Source organism: Centrocercus urophasianus, unplaced genomic scaffold (genome assembly GCF_019232065.1).
Source record: "Centrocercus urophasianus isolate 14NV4802_14NV808 unplaced genomic scaffold, USGS_Curo_1.0 seq_18, whole genome shotgun sequence".
Lineage (NCBI taxonomy): Eukaryota > Metazoa > Chordata > Aves > Galliformes > Phasianidae > Centrocercus > Centrocercus urophasianus.
Genome location: NW_024884733.1, coordinates 13,184,577 through 13,203,771, shown reverse-complemented (window position 1 = coordinate 13,203,771; position 19,195 = coordinate 13,184,577). Strand labels below are relative to the sequence as shown.

At 39.0% G+C, this 19,195-nt stretch overlaps 1 protein-coding gene across 4 annotated transcripts in view; it reads right to left on the bottom strand.

Moving 5' to 3' along the window:
- ABCA4 (ATP binding cassette subfamily A member 4) overlaps positions 1–19,195 on the bottom strand; it is a 72,230-nt gene that overhangs the window by 12,209 nt on the left and 40,826 nt on the right. For all 4 annotated transcript variants that reach the window (XM_042819927.1, XM_042819928.1, XM_042819929.1 and 1 more), the window contains 19 exons: positions 17,592–17,769; positions 16,278–16,409; positions 15,410–15,549; positions 14,349–14,486; positions 13,922–14,109; positions 13,156–13,246; positions 12,342–12,547; positions 11,894–11,942; positions 11,145–11,383; positions 10,655–10,779; positions 9,942–10,040; positions 8,759–8,948; positions 6,637–6,731; positions 5,651–5,683; positions 4,435–4,540; positions 4,252–4,326; positions 3,594–3,763; positions 2,499–2,676; positions 1,159–1,274 (listed from right to left, as the gene is read on the bottom strand). In XM_042819927.1, coding sequence (XP_042675861.1) covers positions 1,159–1,274; positions 2,499–2,676; positions 3,594–3,763; positions 4,252–4,326; positions 4,435–4,540; positions 5,651–5,683; positions 6,637–6,731; positions 8,759–8,948; positions 9,942–10,040; positions 10,655–10,779; positions 11,145–11,383; positions 11,894–11,942; positions 12,342–12,547; positions 13,156–13,246; positions 13,922–14,109; positions 14,349–14,486; positions 15,410–15,549; positions 16,278–16,409; positions 17,592–17,769 — 2,548 coding nt within the window. The remainder of the gene's footprint in view (positions 1–1,158; positions 1,275–2,498; positions 2,677–3,593; positions 3,764–4,251; positions 4,327–4,434; positions 4,541–5,650; positions 5,684–6,636; positions 6,732–8,758; positions 8,949–9,941; positions 10,041–10,654; positions 10,780–11,144; positions 11,384–11,893; positions 11,943–12,341; positions 12,548–13,155; positions 13,247–13,921; positions 14,110–14,348; positions 14,487–15,409; positions 15,550–16,277; positions 16,410–17,591; positions 17,770–19,195) is intronic.

The following is a 19,195-nucleotide window of genomic DNA, read 5'->3' as shown; positions in this document are numbered from 1 at the left end:
AACTCCAAACTGGACCACTGCTGGCCAGAACTGAGCGACAAGCAACACTGGGTGTGCCTCTGGAAGAGCAGATTTAAGAAAGGGAAAACTACTGGGCAACAGCAACTGGGAGAAAGGAGTGAAAGAATAAAACTGCCATGCAGTCAGTAAGGTCAGTGTAAGAGGAGGGCAGGAGGTGCTCCTGCTGTGGAGCAGAAGCTCCCTGGAGCCCAGGAAAAGCCCATGGAGAAGCAGATTGTTGCCTGCAGTCATGGGCACTGCACAGAACTGATCTCCATGTGCAGCCAAGGAGAAGACCTCAGTGCAGCAGTGGTTGTGTCCTGAAGTAGGTACAGCCCATGGAGAGCCCCTGCAGGAGCAGCCCAGGGCTGGAACTACAGCCCATTGGCAGAAGCCAGAGGTAGGGGCAGGAGGGCTGGGGGAGCTGCTGACTGCAGGGACATGTGCTAGAGCAGCACGCTCCTGAAGGATGGGCCCATGGTACAGAGTCATCTTAAAGCAGTGCTTGGACAGCTGCAGCCTGTGGGAAGCCTGCACAGGATCAGTTTGGGAAGAATAGCATCCCGCAGGAGGGACATCGCATGAAGCAGGGGCAGAGACTGACCAGGACAAAGTGTTCGGGGCTGACTGCAGCCCCTATTCCCCATTCCCCCCTGTGTATTTGGGGGGCAGGAGAAAGGAGAGGAGGGATGAGGGGAAGATGCTTTTTATTTGCTTTAAGTTTTCACTGTTCTATTTTGCCTGTGACAGTACTTGGTGAGTGATACCCCTGTCATTATCTCAGCCCACCAAGCTTTATTCAGCATATTTTCTCCTCCTGTCCTTTTGAGGACGGGAGTGAAAGAGTGCCATGGTGTTTAGCTATCTACTGCAGCTAGGTTAAAGCACCACAAATGAACAAACTTAGTTTCCTAAAAGGATAACATGAAATCATGAAAAGTTCTGTGAAGCCATGATGAAACTCTTTTTAAGGCACGTGACCAGACAAAGAGCATAAATAACCTGAATCGGGAACAGAATCCAGGTCTCTCCTACATTGTACAAACTCAATTTTATTTCTCAAAGCTGGATTTCACTAAGTACCAAGTTCAACAACACAAAATCACTTCCATGCGAAAGATAGGGCTCCATGTGCAAAAAAACACCATGAAGACTCACCCGTACAGAAGCAGCAAGGCAACAAACACAGGGAGGTTAGTCCGAGAAGTGTATGCTTTCTTCTTGAATCCAATGAATATAACCACAACCAATCCAGCACTCACTGCATAATTCACCTGCCACATCACAGAGTGAATGAAGATCAGTGTGTAGGACCTGAGGAGATTTACAAAAGTATCCAGATCCTATAAATTATTCTCAAAGGATTTTGTATTGAGGAAAACTGGAATTAGCAAGACGGATTAGATGCTCAGGCTTGTGGCTCAACAGGCCTCTGGCAGCACTTTACATTTTTCTGTAATCTTTCTACATCTTTCTACATTTTACATCTTTTATCAGATTGTACATCAAAAGTAAAACATGTTCGTTTGATTGTTTCAAGGTCCTGCTGGCAGGCTGCCCACAGAAAAAGGCAGTGAGTATGCAAGGAGATGTGATTTCTGGTGATGTAAAAGCTGTATAGGAAAGAAAAAGCTAGTAACTTGAGCCACATTCCTGGAATGAAGCTACACTGAACGGTGCTTGGCCAATGCTCTCCTCAATTTCTCTGTTCAGCATTAGTAGTGTAGGACTACTGCAATACACAGAGCTCCCCATGAATACTGAAAGGCAGCAATGCACAGAACTGCTAACTCCAATAACTTTGCACTGTGCTGTCAAGGGCCATGACCAAGCTGAATTCCTGACTGAAGGGATGTTGCTGTGACCAGCAGGATTAAGAAACTCTGAGATCTGCTTCTTTCCCCTCATTTAATACATTCATGTTTTGCTTTATCTTCTCATCAAAAAACACTTTCTAAAACCCAGAAAGTTTGGGGCATTTCAAAAATTTCTCTCTTCTCCTCTTTTCTTCTCTCCTCTCCTACGTTCATGCTTTTCTTACTGGATAAGCCCTTGGGCTCCATCTTTGCTGAAAAACCATAACCATAACACAAGCTCTTTTGCTATGCCTCTAGCAGGCAAAGAACTTATTCCTTCAAGAGGCCTGGGGAATAATAAGAGGATATCTGAGCCTTGTTTAAACATGTCTGGGCCTGTGCTCTAAATCCTTTTGAAACAACACAATGAATGTGATTCAATGGCCTGAACAAATACATCCACATTATTTTAGACACCCTAGAGCGTTTTGTCTGTCTTCCAGCTATCGTTCCAGCAGCTGATCAATCTCCTTAGATATCCTGTACATCTTCAAACACTAACAGAGGGTAGGGTCTGTGACTACATTCTGGCAAAGGCACTCTCCCCTGGTATGTAAAGTTGCACTTATTTAATTCGAATTAATTTACTGATTATTTCCTAGTTAATGCTGCAATTACAAAATGCGATTAGCAGTTACTCACTATGTCCCACATGAAGTTCGTTAGCCAGTAGATAGCAGGGCTAACACCACTAACAAACTGGAGATGCTTGGCTTTTGTCACACGTTCTTGAATCAGGTATAAAACAAAACTAGCTGGAATAAAGGACATGGCAAAAATGACACAGATGGCAACAACAGCATCCACTGAGGTGGTCAGCCTACAACAAAGCACAAGAAGGGACTGTGAGCAAAGGAATGCAACATAACGCTATATTAGGATTTGGGAAAACTGGCAGAAATTTTAAGATCTGAAAGTAACAAAGTTATTGGATAACTAGAAGATTTTTTCAATTTCAAAATGTGCTAGTGTCTTCCCATACTGCACTGAGGACAGTAGCTAACAAATGTGGATGACGACAACACCATGTCTTGCTTTTTTTCTAATTGTCTTCATTCACTGGAAAATTTCAGCTCCTACATATATCAGTTTGACAGCCTTTCCTGAATGGTGTGTCTCAAAGTAGACAATAAGGCATAACAACCGAAGTGCTTGGGGTCTAGGAGAAAAGGTACTCGAAGAGGTAAACTGCAAAGTGAGATGAAGCACAGATCTTGCCTCTGTGCTAATGCAAAAATTTCCATTTTCATTGACTTCTGAACCTAACAGTAGATGTTGAGAAGGAAGTAATATCTTAAGAATGCCTTTTTCTATCAACTATGGCTGTATGCTGACACTGGCACCAAGACAGTGGTTATTGACTATTGCCTATTTGTAGTTACTTAGAAACAATTTGACACCTTTTTCTTATGATCTCTGTATTTTTTCTCTAAGAGATCTATCAGCTTCAAAGCATGAACAAAGACTTCTGAATCTGACCTTTAATCTTTGAAATCAGTAGAAACATGCAATCACGTATAACCAATGGCCATAGCTCCTACGTTGGGTGAAAATAAATATTCAGAGAAAAAAAGAACGGATTGCATATCTAATTCTTGGTTAGAGAAAAATTTTGAGTAAATTACTTCATGTTCTATCATCTGAACTATTCCTCCTCAGAGTGCGAGCACACTGGCGGTGGTAAGCTGACAGGAGAGAGAGGGGTAAAAGACAGTAGCAAAATACAGTCAGACTTACACGGTGACTTCAGAGAGCTGTTCCTTAGTGAGGTTCAGAGGATGGTTTACAACAGTGATCCCATATTCCTCAGGGGCTTGGCCAGTCCGCAGATTAGCTCTAAGGACTGCATTATTGGCTACGTTAAGGAAACTAACCATAGCATGCCAGCCTTTATTGTTAAACCACACCTAAAAGAGTCAAAAAGCACAGATTCATTTAAGAAGCTTTCACTACTAACCCTGAGCTGCAGGAGAGCAGCTGGCTGCCTTTTATTTACTTTGGTGGCAACTGTCAACAGGGAAGACTCTAGCACCAGGTAGTTCCTGGGCACAGTCCAGCAGGAGGAGCTCCTATACCGTGCTTTCAGGAGAGTGACTGCCACGCGATTGCCAAGTTATTTCGATGAAATTTTGAAGTTCAGCAGAACTTCAGCAGTCCTACTCAGAAGTACTTAGGGTAGTAAGAAGTACGAAGAATATGGGTTAAAAAAAAAAAAAAAAACCACATTAGAAATAACTGCAAATGCATTAACACTACTATTACTTATAATAAATACAGTAATTCAGCTCTTCTTAAATCTGAGAATTCCACCATCAGTATTACGGTGGAATATTCCATCTCATTATTTGAAGTCTATCTCAAGAAAGTAAGTTTGCAGATTTTTTCCAGCAAATACCTTAATATTATCTTCAGTTTCCATGTATTTAAGGAAATTAGAGAACTCTTTAGCAGCAGCCAGTGAAGTTTGACCCTAAAATAAAAATGAAAAGGTTAAAGACCAGTTGTCCAGGGGAATTCCAGTGCTGAAGGTTTCCAACTTTGTAACAATTCTCGGGTAAAGAGACCAAACAAATCTTACTCCTGTGACATTCATCATTCGGCCCAGATTACTTAAAAAATTGACAACTTCATCTCCAGAAACATGAAGGATGGGAAGCTTTCCTCCTATAGAAATTCCTCCATACCTAATAAAGAGAAACAACAACATCAGCCATTTGTGTCACTGACCCAAAACTCCATAGATTGATGTGGATACTAAAAAGTCCTTTAATACAAGATTATTTACATACATGATACAATTTACATATAATAATCTCCAATCTTTTCCTAGTAACTTGTATACGGTATTAGATCTTGCTTGCAAATAGTTATTATATCCATTTACGAGGGGTTCACGTTGAGATCCTGAGAAAATTATTATTCAGATAGAATACTTTGGAAAAAAATCCTGTCTATAGTTCACAATTCTCTGGATCAAGATCATTAACATACAATATAACTGCTTGGATAACATGAAGTACTGAGGACAGAATGGACCTCCAGTTAAAATTTCATCTCTCTTGAGAGGAAGAGGTATTAACCAATACTGGTGTTAACCAATACTCTGTAATAATAAATACTATTGAATGATATTGATCAAAATTGAATCCCATAGAAAGTAATGTTTGCAGATGAGCAAGGAGATAATTGCTGAAGGAAGCTGCTTCTACCCTTGAAGTGAATTCCTACTGCTGATGAAAAACCTAAGTTCTTCAAACTTATCAGTCATTTTTCTAAGCTTAGTATCTCCAAGTGTAATCATCACATTGGGGTTAAATGCTCTAATGGAAGCATGGAGCACTAGTGGAATTTGTTTCATAACTACTGCACATGTTCTGAGAGGGAATAAGGAGTTGCATTTCTAATCCTCTGTACTTGGCAGATTGCTGCCTGAATTTGTCAGCTCCAGATCTTTTTTTTTTCTTTTCTTTTCTGCTGCACTTTGAAAGAGGCTCATCAGAGCACTCACACAATGAAGTGCTGTACTGTATAGTAACTTTCATCACTCAAATTCCACTAGTCAAACCTTGTAGATAATAAAATTGTGACAACTCCATTGTGTGTCTCTGGCCTTCACACTTGTGGGGCAGTCCAAACAAATACAACCCACCAACCTATTTCACACCGCAGTCTTCTCTTTGTTCTATGCTATCTGTCACGCTTCCCCTTGTCCATTCAGAGAAACATTGTGAGGCTCCACTGTTAAACAGAAATTCTTTGTTTCTTTATTTACCATCTGTGAATTAGTTTCTCACCTTTGCTCATTGACCCAGTATTTGCTCTTCAAGCTGAAACAGACAAAGAGAATTCTGTCTCTTAATGCACTGAACCAAAGTCACTGATACACTGTCAGGCTTAAATGGAAATTAAAGATGAACTCCTATGCTTTGCAGATCTTTAGTTTTCCAATGCAGTGGGGTTTTTTTGTTTGTTTGTTGTTTGTATGTTTTTTTTTTTTTAAATCTGCAGATTACATTGAATCATTGGTTGTCAGGACTTTAGGTGTTCATTAAGGTGGGCTTATTACTTTTAGTTTTTTTATTTTCTGACATGGTTCATCTCCAGCTCATACAGAGACAAGTAGGAGTTCTAAATACATGCATACTGTCTCTATCCTAAATCTATAGTGAAATGATTTTAAAAGATGCATCTAAAGCAATTCTGACATGCCCAAAGAAGAATCAGTTAAATGCAGCTTGCACGTAACTAATATGATGGAAATATCAAGAACTGTTCTAGAAATTGAAAAGAGAGCAAGACCTGAATCAGCAATATTAAGCCATGGACAACTGCACAGCCAGCTACCATGCAAGACACTCAGACAAACACAGGAGCTAACAGTAGGTAGATGCACCTAGGTTATATTACCTTACTGCCCTTTAGAACTTCAGAGAAGCAAATTATAATTAATTAAGGCAGATGGTCAAACTGGTGTGGCTACAGTTCTTCAGGGACACAAATCAGAAACTCTGCAATTCACCATTTCGTTCATCATTGACACAGTTGCTGCTAACATGGCCTGCCACTGACATTGAAACTTAGCTCTGTCTATAAAGCAGCAATTGGTTATACAAACTGCTAAAATAAAAACAGTTTAACTCCCCTAAAATAGATATCTCCTATTCTTAAGTCAGGAATACAGACATGATGCTCAAGACTACACAATGCTGCAACAAATCAGATGCTATGTTCACAGGCAGGTATAAAATGCCACGTGAGAAACAGAGCAGTTCATGCCTACCTCCCTTTTATCAAAACGGGATATGTTTTCACCAGAAAATCCGAGATGTTTCTGTGAGTCAGATCTTGAAGTATTTCTGTGCTGTGCTGCACTCTCTAGAAGAAAGAGAAAACCCATTCAGCCACATGAAGCTTTGAAGTCTCTAAACCTGTTGTTCGTCAGTAAAACCATAAAAGTCTTTATAACACAGGAATTGTTCAGTTTCACAGTATCACTGAAACCAGAGTGGGTCAACACATTTTCTATCCCAAAAGTCCATACAGAGACCAAAATATCACAGAAATTTTCAATGCCTGACACAAAACTGACGCAATTCATTCTGAAACTTGGCCTGAGTTACTTGCAACAAAGGCCAAGGTTGCTCAAATCTTTCTCTTCACTGTGAAAGAAGGAGCTTTATCAAAAACATTGAAGGCCTAGTGAAAATAAGGTAGTTCATTGTTTCCTACAATGTAGCAAGTTGAAATGAGAATATGAAAGTCAGAAATCTACTCAGCTTCACCAGCACATTACATACTTTGAATGAATTTTTTTTTTTTTGCAATTACATCATCCATTAACTTCAAACACATTGATTTCTTCCCAGAGCAGAAAATGCTTATAACAATTTTAGAGCACAAACAATGCAATCTGAAAATGATATTCCCACTTTCTGTGGGAACTTCTCTATGGACATCTTTGTCCAGAAAGTGACAGCACTGGATTACACAGAAATTTGCATTACAGATCTGTCTGACTCTAGGTAGCTAACAGGAAGATTGGTAGCACACTCATAGTGCCTTCATCAAATGTGGTAGTCATGTTTAGACCTACTTCACAATTATTTGTATACAACTGCTTCCTAGAAAAGACTTAAATATGAAATGTATCTTCATGACACGTTATACAAAATGATTGTATCTTGCAAAATGATTGGGATAATATGTTATTAAAATAATACATGCCCCGTCGAGGACTAGGATCCCCACCACCACCTATTTTGCATCCTATTTGCATTAGAAATGTTAAATTATCTTCTCACATACCAGAATTCAATATGCAATTAGCAAAATTCAACTTTAAGATTACTTGGAAATATGAAATACCCTTGGATGCTACTAATAAGATCATGATGTAACTACTTTATTCTTTTTTTTTTCCTCTCTCTCTCTCTCTCTCCACACAGAAGAATTCTACAGGAATTTGAAACTTTGCTTTATTATTTTGTGAATAGCGATAGTGAAACAAAAACAAACTTTGATTCTTTTAATACAACACACCAAAGACTTGGATTCAGAAACTGATTATCCTGGTGCCATTAGTACAAAAAGCTCTATTTAGTAAGTCATTTTGCCAATGTGTGCAAACCCGGCAAACATGAACATTAAAGCTGAACAATTTGCACAGTGAGCTATGAGACTGGTTGCAGTTTTGTTTTCTTTAAGTTATTGGAAAAATACGTAGAAAATGCAAACAACTGACTATAATTCTCCTTTGTTCATCAAACAATTTTACATGCTCTTCAAGTACATTTTATAAAGGATGTTACTAAGTTTATTCATTGATAGGAACAGGTAGGAATGCAGCTATCGTCTCTATAGGATCAATGGTTACTAAAGTACTACATGTACATGCACACAAAATTAATTTCACCTTGCTTACTAGTTTCGTTCTAGAAAAAGAATTAAAATACATGTAAAAAAAATGGGATTGACTTAGCATACATTTTCTTCATTTTCTTGTAAATAAGATGACTCCACTCCATAGTTTTCCAAATTATGACATTTTTCCTTCCTCCCTCCCTCCCTTCTCTCTTTCCATCTCTTGAGGAAACAGAATCACTTAAATACAATTGTTCTTTTGGGGCAAGAATTAAGATTTTTTTTTTTTTTAATATTTGATTGATCGTTAATATTTTTGTGATGTTCTTCTGAATGAAATGCTTGCAAGTTGAATGAAAATAGTCATCATATCTCATACGATTTTTATGTGCAAGCTCATACCTCTAACTGTTCCTGCTCCCTTAAAAACCATACTCAGTTCTTTCCACGTATATTTCCATGGCAAGATACTTAACACTAATCCCTTTTCTACCACTTACTGCGAAACTTTTCTAAAAGTACTGATAGCACAGGGACACTACCTGAGGTGGTGGGAGGCCTCCAGCTCCTGGAGGGCATTCTGGCAGCATAGTGAGTTTCTTGTGAGTGCTGCACTTGCAGGAAGGTGAAGGATTCTCAGAGCTCCACTTCTGACTCAGCAGGAGGCTGCTGAGGTTAGGATGAACAGCAGGTATATTCCAGGCAGTAGGCATATTGTTGCATGGGTAGTTCCTGCATAGAGGAAGAGTCTTTTACTTGTACTTTAAGAGATGAACTTTAAGAGCTGAAAAATCTACAAAAATCACAGTGTTTTCACTAGACACCTTCAGATCTTGTCTAGTGACTTATGAATAATAACATCACTTTCTAGTCCTTGATAAACATAAGTACAATCTCCCTCCAAACTTCTGCCAAATTTAATGCCTTCAGGTTACAGATGGGAAACTGAAGAAACAAAGAAACTGTCTGATGAATTAGTACACAGAAAAATCAGTGAGGAGACACCTGTGCAAGGAGGTATCTTTCTCTTTTCTCCTTACTCGTGCAGTATCTTTTCTCTCTCCCTCTTTTTTTTTTTTTTTTTAATGTCTCCTCCTGGCTTGTTCTGTACAAAAAGAAGAGAAAATAGCCATAAAAATCAAGCTGCTGATATCAGGGCTGAGAGAAAGGTAGGAGAAAATGAATGGCAAAGAAGAGTGTCACAGTGATACTTCAAATCAGGGCACATAGGCCTTAATATAAATTTAACATTAAATAAAGAGATCTACTGATGCAATTCTCAATTCAGAGTGAAAAAAAACTCTGAATCACAAAGACTGCCCTATTAGTACTTCACTATCCAAGCAACTGCTGAAGATGTTGTTTCCAAACATCACTGGAAACAAGAGGAATCTGAAGGCACTTAAATGTGGAAAATGCCAGGGAAGCTGTGAAGATTTGGGCTTGATTCCAGTCTCTTACTCACACATTTCAAAGTTGCTCCTAATACAAGGCCACAAGAGCTTCCAGTTATTCACATGTAGCACTGTGACTGACTTTTAACCCAGAGGAAATATTTTCTTGCTGTTTGTTATTTTTGACCCAATACCAGATATTCTTGCCTAGAACAAATCTGAAGCATTGGCTCTAGCAAAATGTCAAGCCAACTAATTCTTTTTCCACTACTCCAGCACTACTGGTGATATCCTACTCGTCTATTTCAATAGATATTAGCTGGTAACTTACAAAAAAGACTGATTCTTCAAGCAGCGATTTCCAAATCCAGGTTTATTTAAGAAAGCATTAGTGAGGGAGACCATCTGCTCACTGCCAGGACGCTCATTGCTAAGGGAAGAAGATGAGACTTTCTCCATTGGAAATAGTTAAAATATTTGAACTAGAATATACATAAGCAATTGGTGAAAGACAGCAATATTTCAGAATCATCTAGCATCATGGAGCATAGGCTGAAACAGGTAAGCACCAGCATTACAAAACCTAAGATTCTCTGCTTTCATCTTGTTTTCAAAGCTGTACTCAAATACGTACTGATTATAAATAATCCTACCATAGGTCAAAAGATAAGTTTGAATCTTGTTCTTCGTAATATAAGATAATGAATAAAGGAGTAGTTCAATAGCATATGAGGAACAGTCAAATTTCTTACTGTACTGGATGTCCCGTTAGGATACCTAACTTCTTATGTGCTGAAGTCATGAACTCAGGTAGGAAAAGGAGAATACAAAACACATATAATAACTGAGTCCTGCTGGTTAGATATACTAGCAGCTGTTCCGCACTTGCACCAGTTTCATGCTATTTGAGATTTGCTGCGGAATTCCTCCTTTCTTGTACTACACAGAATGAGGATAGCCTAATAAGATAGAGCCTCGTGATCCTAAATGCTAGTGAGTGCATATGACAGATTTACAGTATATTTACTCATTGATTCTTCATACCTGAAGAAAGTAAACTGTTGTCCATAGATCCAAGGGTCTAAGGTTAAGGCAGGATATTCTCCAAATGGAGGAATAATGACTGTAAGCACTAAAGACAGCAACACAAAAGTAGCAGGCAGGACAATCTGCAGGGGACATGAAAACATCACACTCAGACATACGCTGTAGAGTGACACAGTATACAACTCACACATAAATGAAGACAGGACAGCAGGATTTGGTTTAGCTACCATCCACCAACTATCTCATTTCCAACAATTTCAGTTAAGACTCTGGTTGTCAAAGAACTGTATGCTGGGTTGATAGTGATTAAATCATGTACTTGGTAAGGATTACAGATTACAGGCATAAAGAAAAACAGTGAGAGGCAGAACAGCTGGAACCATAATTCAGAACAGCTATGGACTACTTACAGCACCTCTGTGCTGGGAAAGGCAGTGTTAAGAACACTGTGAGAAAATAGTCAAGGACACCAACAGTGAGACAATACCTGTGTTAGGAAGTCCTTGTAGCTGCGGGAGGCATGGTGGAAACGTTTGATGAACAGTGCTTTGAACTGCTGACGCACAAGTTGAAAACCTTTATACTGCAGGGACCCTTTGCCTTCATTTTGATCTCCTGCTATGCCTGGCATTTGAGAAGTGTCATTGGTTTCCACTGGAGTCTGTTCAGCTGTTTTGTTCTCAGTAGAAATTTTGCCAGGAGTTGAATCATTTTCTGGAGTGTCTCCTACATTAAGAAATGCACTTAATAATAGGAGTTATCCAGATGAAAAGTTACAGAGAAGATGATTACTTCCATATATGCAAACACAAACACTTCATTGAGCTCCAGATTTTAACAAATGTATATATCACATCAGCAGATTGCTTTAATTACAGTTGTTGCAGTGCAGCTGTACCCAGCATCATCATACAGGTTAACACTCTTACTCGGCCGGATTAACTAGTTAATCCTGTATGTTTTTAATGGACTAATGGTCACCAAAACATTTCTTATAAAAACAATTGATATCTGGGGGCTGGATCTTACATTTTTACTTGCATAGCTAAGGACTTCATCCAATAAAAATAAAAGTATTTCTGCTAACTTCATCTGCTTTCTCATACATCATGTCAAGACCTAAAAACAGGTGTTCTTTGACCAAATGCATTTTGGTGAGAATTTCTTAATACTTGGTACTTAGAATACAGACCAACCACAAGAAAATTTATTAAATACTGATGCATGGATTTATACCTGCTTTTTGCACTTCAGGGTCAGCTTCTGCTGTGACCTTTAGGAAAACCTGCCACAGACAGATACATCTGGTTAGGAACAGAACATTAACCTGATCTCTGAAACACAATATACCATATGTGCCATAAAAAAAAACTTGGTACCTTTTCAGTATTGCTTATTACACAATCAGAGATCTCTCATGAAATGTATCAGAAAATAAAGAAGTGAACAACTTAGATCCAAAGAAAGAGATTTCAGGCTAATGAGCTACGCTCCACAAGGCTAATGTACAGTCAGGCCTGGATCCTTTCCTTATGCCTATTCTAATGACTTTCTGAGTGTACTACAGCACACGTGACAGGTTTTGAAGGATATTTAGGAATTAGTACTTGTTAAAGAACAGGAACAGTGTCAGAAAACGTTTGGGGAACTCACAGTAAGATCAGCAAATGTTTTAATCTGTTACCTCTTCAAGTGGTGTATCTGAAACTCCAAAACTGCTAAGTCCCAGGTCATCCAGTGTTTCCTCCAGTTCTCTGAAGAGACTGGCATAAGATCGCTGTTTAAAGTGTTTATTGGGCAAAAGGTAAACAAGTTCCTGACCAATATTTTCAATTAATTTTGCTTCTGGGATATGATGATGAATTACTTCTGCTAGTTCATTCAAATCTCCTGTGAAAAGTCAAAACAGTGTTCCAAGGATGTATATATAATCACGCATAGCACGATTTCAGAAGCCGTTGCTTGTACTATACAAAAAACCCCAAATCGTTCTATGATGTAGCTTTAAGGTAACTCAGTTAATTCTGTAGATTGACTGGACCATGTTCCTAATTATGGTTTGAGAATGATGTACTGGGAACTACTTCAGGTCTGTAGTAAAACACAAGACCTTCAGGAATATCTACTTAATTTCTTTGACATAAAAAGGTGAAACTGACTTTGTCTGAGAAAACCACTTTTCTTTGCTCTAGACATGCTTCAGTTTTCACTGTCAAACAAAACATATTTGGTGCAGAGTTGTTTTAAATTCAGTCTATACTTTCAAAGCACACAAACTTTCAGTTCAGCAGCTGTGTCTGACACTATATAATCTCTCCCAAAAAGGGACAATGGTATGCAAAAGCATAAAAAAACCTTACTGACTTTTACAATTAAATACAAATGTTAGACAAGTGCTGGAAAAGTGCACCTCAGCAGCAACGATCTGCGGGGGTGAGACTGCAGCACAGCAGGAGACATTGCCACGTGCCAGAATGCTAAACCATCCCACAACTTACCACCTAGCTCCTGTTCTTGAGTTCCTTCTTCATTGTTGTGTGCGCAGCCGGAACAGGAGCAGGAGCACTGAGATCCACAGCTACAAAGTGACTAGCATGGAGAAGCAACAGAAGGAAAAATGGAAGTGCTTCAGATACGGGCAAATAAGATGTAAGGGCTCACCAGTTTGAATCAGTGAAAAGTATGTCATCTGGAACACTGCACTGAAAGTCATTCGAGAACTGAATTCAGCAACACAGAAAACATAAATCCTACTGCACAAGTTGTGTCCATCAGTTTTAAATAACATGCAAATGTCTGAGGAAATGCAAAGAACAGTGGCCATAAGTATAAAGATCATATTGAGTACGTTCTATAAGTAGAATTTAATTTCTACTTGCCTGGTATTTGAGCTACTTTCAACAGAACACTATGTTTACAACCAGTATACTTCAGGCAGAAAGACCAGTATATACACAGAGGCAACTTGACAGGCTAATGCTCTAGTATGCATAACTGAAGAAAGTGAACTATAGACCACTGAAGGCTTCATGTCCACTGAGCTTGCCCTGCTGAATTTATATTCATAAAATCAGATAATATTATTAAAGATATTTTCATGCAGACATATAATTTCATGAGGTATTACCAAACTCTGTCATTGCTTCCTTTATTCTGGACTCAGTTTTACAGCCTGAAGTAGCACTTGATTCCTTTCTACTTTGGTGCAGGGCACGAACATGAATGTTTCAGATTACACGTGCAAGGAGGAAAGAGCATACTTACTACATTCCTTCCAGTTCTGGTGTTCTTCACCTTGCGAACAAGGGTGAGGTAGAAGCCAGATCCAAAGCAGTTCTTGAGGAATACAGGAGAGCCTGAGCAGAACAGTTTCCCTTGGGATATGATGGCTACCCTGTCTCCAAGGATGTCTGCCTCATCCATGTGATGGGTTGAGAGGATGATGGTTCTGCCTTAAAGGAACAAGGACTCTTTCAGGAACTCAAAATAGCGCATAATTTTTGGCAATTAATGCAGGTCTTTTTCTGTACCCAGCTTGTACTCACAATTCACAACAACCACAGTTGTCTGCTCAAAAAACCCTATTAGCATGTATGCCTTTCACTAACATGTTTTAAAAAGCAGGCACTGTATCTGTACAGAGTCTGTAACAGGTTCTTAAAAACTCAGTTCACTCACTCAAACCTCTTACCTGAACGGTACTTCAGCAGAAGATCCCAGATAGATCGCCTAGAATATGGATCAACTCCAGAAGTGGGCTCATCCAACACCACCACTTTTGCTTCACCAACAAAAGCAATGGCAACAGACAGTTTCCTTTGCATTCCACCTACAAGAGGACATTCAGGAATCTGAAATGAACTATGCAGGAGGTAGGGATGTAACTTCCAGAGCTTCTCAGAGCTGGGACAAATTGGTACAAATAAAACAAAATCCATCCTGAAAAAGAAATGCTTCTACAAAGCTGAATCAATGGTTACATTTTTATTGTGAAGTACAAAGCAGCTTTTTAAATGGAATTTATCTCTTCAGCATGACATTTTCTAAAGCAAAAGGATGAAGATCTGAGATTTTTCATGTGAAACTGGCCAACTTTTAAAGTGGCAAACTGGACAAAGTAGTATAAGAGTTCCTGGCTGTTTATTCAATTCAGCTTTTGAATCTGGAATTAAGTATATTCAGATATACTACTTGCACTTCTATTTCTAGAATTAAAGGAGTATTCTGCATTATTTGTACTGACCCAAGCAGGGGATCAGGGGACCAATTACCTGCGTTCAAGAAACGTTTAGATGGGACATTAAGGGACATGGTTTAGTGGGGAAATAGTGGTGGTAGGTGGATGGTTGGACTAGATAATCTTGGAGGTCTTTTCCAACCTTGGTGATTCTATGGTGGCATAATATTTAATTTGCCTTGAAATAGCAGACATTGATTTTGCTGTTTATATTTCGTATTTGTATTTTTTTTTCTTACACTGATAGATATATTTTTGATATATTTGTTTAAATAGAACAATTTTAAATATATTTGAATGTCAAATTTTTAGAAGCAGAAACTTTAAGGAAAGGTAGTGTCAGCTTTGCTATTTGTGTATTTCCATTAAGCAATTTCTTTGAAAGTGAAGACCACCATAGTGCACAGGGATGTGGCAAAATGCAGCCTTAACTATGGAATTCAATACTTGAGTTCACCACTTAAAGACAAGAAAAAAACAGCAGAAAAAGAAACTTCAAAAAATCTGGTGGGCACCTGACAAATTCTGAGCCTCTTCATTCCTTTTATGAGTGAGGCCCATGTCTTCTAGCATCGTTTCCAATTCTTGCTCAGCTTCATCCCTGGATCTTCCTTTCAGTTGGGAGTAAAACAAGATGTGCTCTGCTACAGTAAGGCTGTGAAATCAGACAGAAAAGCACCAAGGTACTTTAAACAAATCAGCAGATTTTTTTCCAAACAACAAAAAAATAGCTATAGATAGATTTTGCTGAAGAAGGAGAGGCTGCTTTGCCCCATATCTGAATCACAGATATTGTTTAGTATCAACACACTTCACCTAGTGTCATAGGACCTTCCTCTGTCTTTTCAAAATAGAAACTGCTACCAGAGGAACAGGCATAGCAGGCATCAAGCTACCCATATACCATAATAAAATGTAAGCTAACACGGACAGCAGTATTGAGGAAGAAAGGCTGCTGCTGGGATGACCAGAAACTGATGGCAGTGAGGCTGCAAATCATCAGATAGCCAATTGTTGGGTGGTAGTGCAAAATGGGCATAAAAATATCCTGCTGTTGCCCTCTTAGTCCAGACCTTTGTCCTTCAGGGAAAAAAAAAAGTGTCCTAAAGTATAGTGCATGAATCACCAAGCTGAACTCCTGCCAATCCACACTACAGCATAAAACAATACGAAGAACAGTCATCTTTGCAGCCTTCTTTGTTCCCAGCTAAATGATGCAATAGAATTCTACTGCGGACCAACAATAGCTATCTCACAGGTGTGTTAAGAGTTAGTACCTCTGAGATACACCTACTATCAGCACAGCAAGAGAAACCATACAGGCTGTGGTGATAAGCCACTCATACACCTTAACTCTGAAAACTAGAATGAAATGATACGTACTGATTAAACAGGATGTTGTGCTGAGGGCACATGCCCAGTTTTTGTCGAATGGAATCCATGTGAGTTTGAATATCCAGGCCACCAATCAGCACAGTTCCAGAAGTAGGTGGGAAGAGGCCTGTCACTATCGACCTGGGAGAAAAAAAACAAAAAAGGAAATGCCCACTCACTCATCCTTCTGTCCAGGTAAGGAAGACATCTTCCATGATTCCACTAGATGGAGCGTGATGACTTCTTATTATGGGCTTAGAAGAAAACTCTAATGGAAAAGCATACATATACATACTCTCGCCCTACTGTGATGAGAATGTTCCGGATCTGCTAATGCGTTAAACTTCTGATAAACTAGACTGTATGGTTCTGTTTCAGAGTAATTTACTAAGCATGTTACACTACTCCTGTGCACAAATGGGTCTAAAATGAAGCCCAGTAGCAGCAGTTATATTTTAAGGTCTCTAGCCATGCTGATTGGCACACGCCCTACACCCTTATTTTTTGTGAAACAGACTGGGGCAGAAGATTAGGTTGCAAATGGATGGTGTAATGGATTTTTTTTGGTTCCCAAAATTTCAATGCAAAAAACATTTTTGTTTTAATCAAGAGAATAAAAAAAATGTTTACAAAACATTTAGAACATTTTGAAGGCAATTTACAGTGCATTTGAAATAAGTCTTTTTAAATTAAAAAACTAGAGAGCATGGTACTGAAGCACTTCAATTCTTTCAACGTTTGGTGAATTCATCACAGACTGATTAAATGTTTTGTTCACCAATGAATCCTATTTTACCAAATACAGCAGTCCTGAAGACTGGCTTCTTGGGACTCCAGGGTTCTAGAACTAAAGGAATATTTTAATCTGGATGTAATTTTGCATGTACATTTTTGTATAAAGAGGATCTGAATTTATAAACCATTTAAAAAAACATGACTGACAAAGTCAGACAGAAAAACCAGAAATGTGCAAACTGTAGCAGCTTTCAAATCCTCAGCTTTATCAGTCAGAAGATCTTCCTCCATTTTCACCTACTGGGAGTTTGGACATGCAAAATGAATGTTGGGGGAAATAACTGCTTCTTACTTTCTACAATTTCACTAGCTTTTGTCGCTCACTCACTCGCCTTCCCCTCAGTGCTTTGGCTAGTCCAAAATACCTCCTCTTTGTCTAGGAGCAGCATTTTCCTCTCTGGGAAAAACTTGATGCTGTGTGTCAGTCTACTGCAGGGGTGGTGAGACAAGGGAAGAGTGAAAAGGGAAGGCTGCGCCTCAGGACTCAAAGTACTGCAAGGGATTTGCTGCTTTGAAATGTAGACTTACATGGTGGTTGTCTTTCCTGCTCCATTGTGACCAAGAAAGGCTGTGATCTGGCCTTCATAAAAAGTAATATTCATCCTATCTACTGCTGGCTTAGACTTGTTTGCAAAAATCTTCACCAGGTTCTGAATGCATACTCCTGGAATCAATCCTGTTGGTTCAGGTTCACAGAAGGTATTTACTTGAAAAGAAAAAAAATCAAGAATGAGAAAAGAATACAATGATGTGTTGATCCTTGCTTTGATGATGACACACCAGTAAGTGCAGAGGCAACAGTACATACCCAGTAAAATATGGCATCATGTGCCAGGGCCAGATTCTCCAGTCAGACCTGCATCTAACTGAAAAAAATTCTTAACTGCAGTTCAATTTACTTAGATTCACCCAGGTATGAGCGGCAGAAGAAAAGGAGCCCAGAAGTACAATGGTCTGTGGAGAGGTAAACTCACTGGATCAGGTGGAGCTGAACAAGTTTTCTGTTTATACTGTGTAGCAGATTATTTAATACAGTTGTCTACAGATACTTAGATAGGCCAAGAGATTACACTAAACAAGCAGCATGTTGCCTCTCCAGCCGAGCTGAAATCTGCCATTCAAATCATCTGCCCAGCTGTGCATTCTTTTACCATGATGCTTTTAAAAAACAAGATTTGCCTTTAATCCTGGTAGGTGAAATTTACCCCCTTGCCGAGGTCAGCTAAACTTAGGCAGTACCAAATATGATACGGAACATGGAATGGCTATCCCTCAGGATTAAAAATGTATTCTTATAAATAGAATCATCACATTTTTTATTGGATCGACTTCTAGACAAAACAAATTTCTTTTGAAGTGAATTAGCCCCTGGGCAATATGAATTATGGGAGCTGAGAAATTTAAATAAAGACATCCCTCCCCCTACCCTCCCGTCCACTTTTGTTTACACAGAATACTTAAGGCTTTGCAGGAAGGTTTGTTTTGCAATTGCAGCTTACTTAAATCATTCAGTATCCAGCAGGCCTGTGTGGAAAGCAGCCAATACCATCTGGGTGAAACCAGCCCCACATCCATTAGTGGCTTTTAAGACTCTGTTATTACACACAATGCTTGGGAAAAGTCCCAGACATATCATACACTAGAGAGCTGTATGTACTAAGGAGTAGATGAAATAATTCATCTAGATGGGGTAGCTTTATTTGAAATAAAATTATGCTTATAAAATACCTTTTCTTCTGCTTTTTGAAGGAATCTAGACTTTTAACCCAGTGGGCCTGGAAGAGTAATTGACAAGTTCTGAGGCAAACACAGATGACCAGTAATTGTTTTGCATCACTCAAAAGGTAGTAAGCAAAAGGGAACATTGCTCTGATTCTATGTCCTCAAAAATTTTTTACAATCTAGGTCTGCTACTAGGCAGTAGAGTTTGTAGGGGATGCAGATGGAGGCTTTGCGATATGCTCGAAGTACATCAAGCAGTTAGAACACATTTATACTGTCTGCTGTGCTCTGTTAACTTCTGCTAGTACTGATTTGCACCTGAGTCAAGTAACTGTAAGTATTTCCCACTCCATTACTATTCTATGAAGCACCAGTGCTATCCTGAAGCCATTTTGAAAAGTATCCTTGGA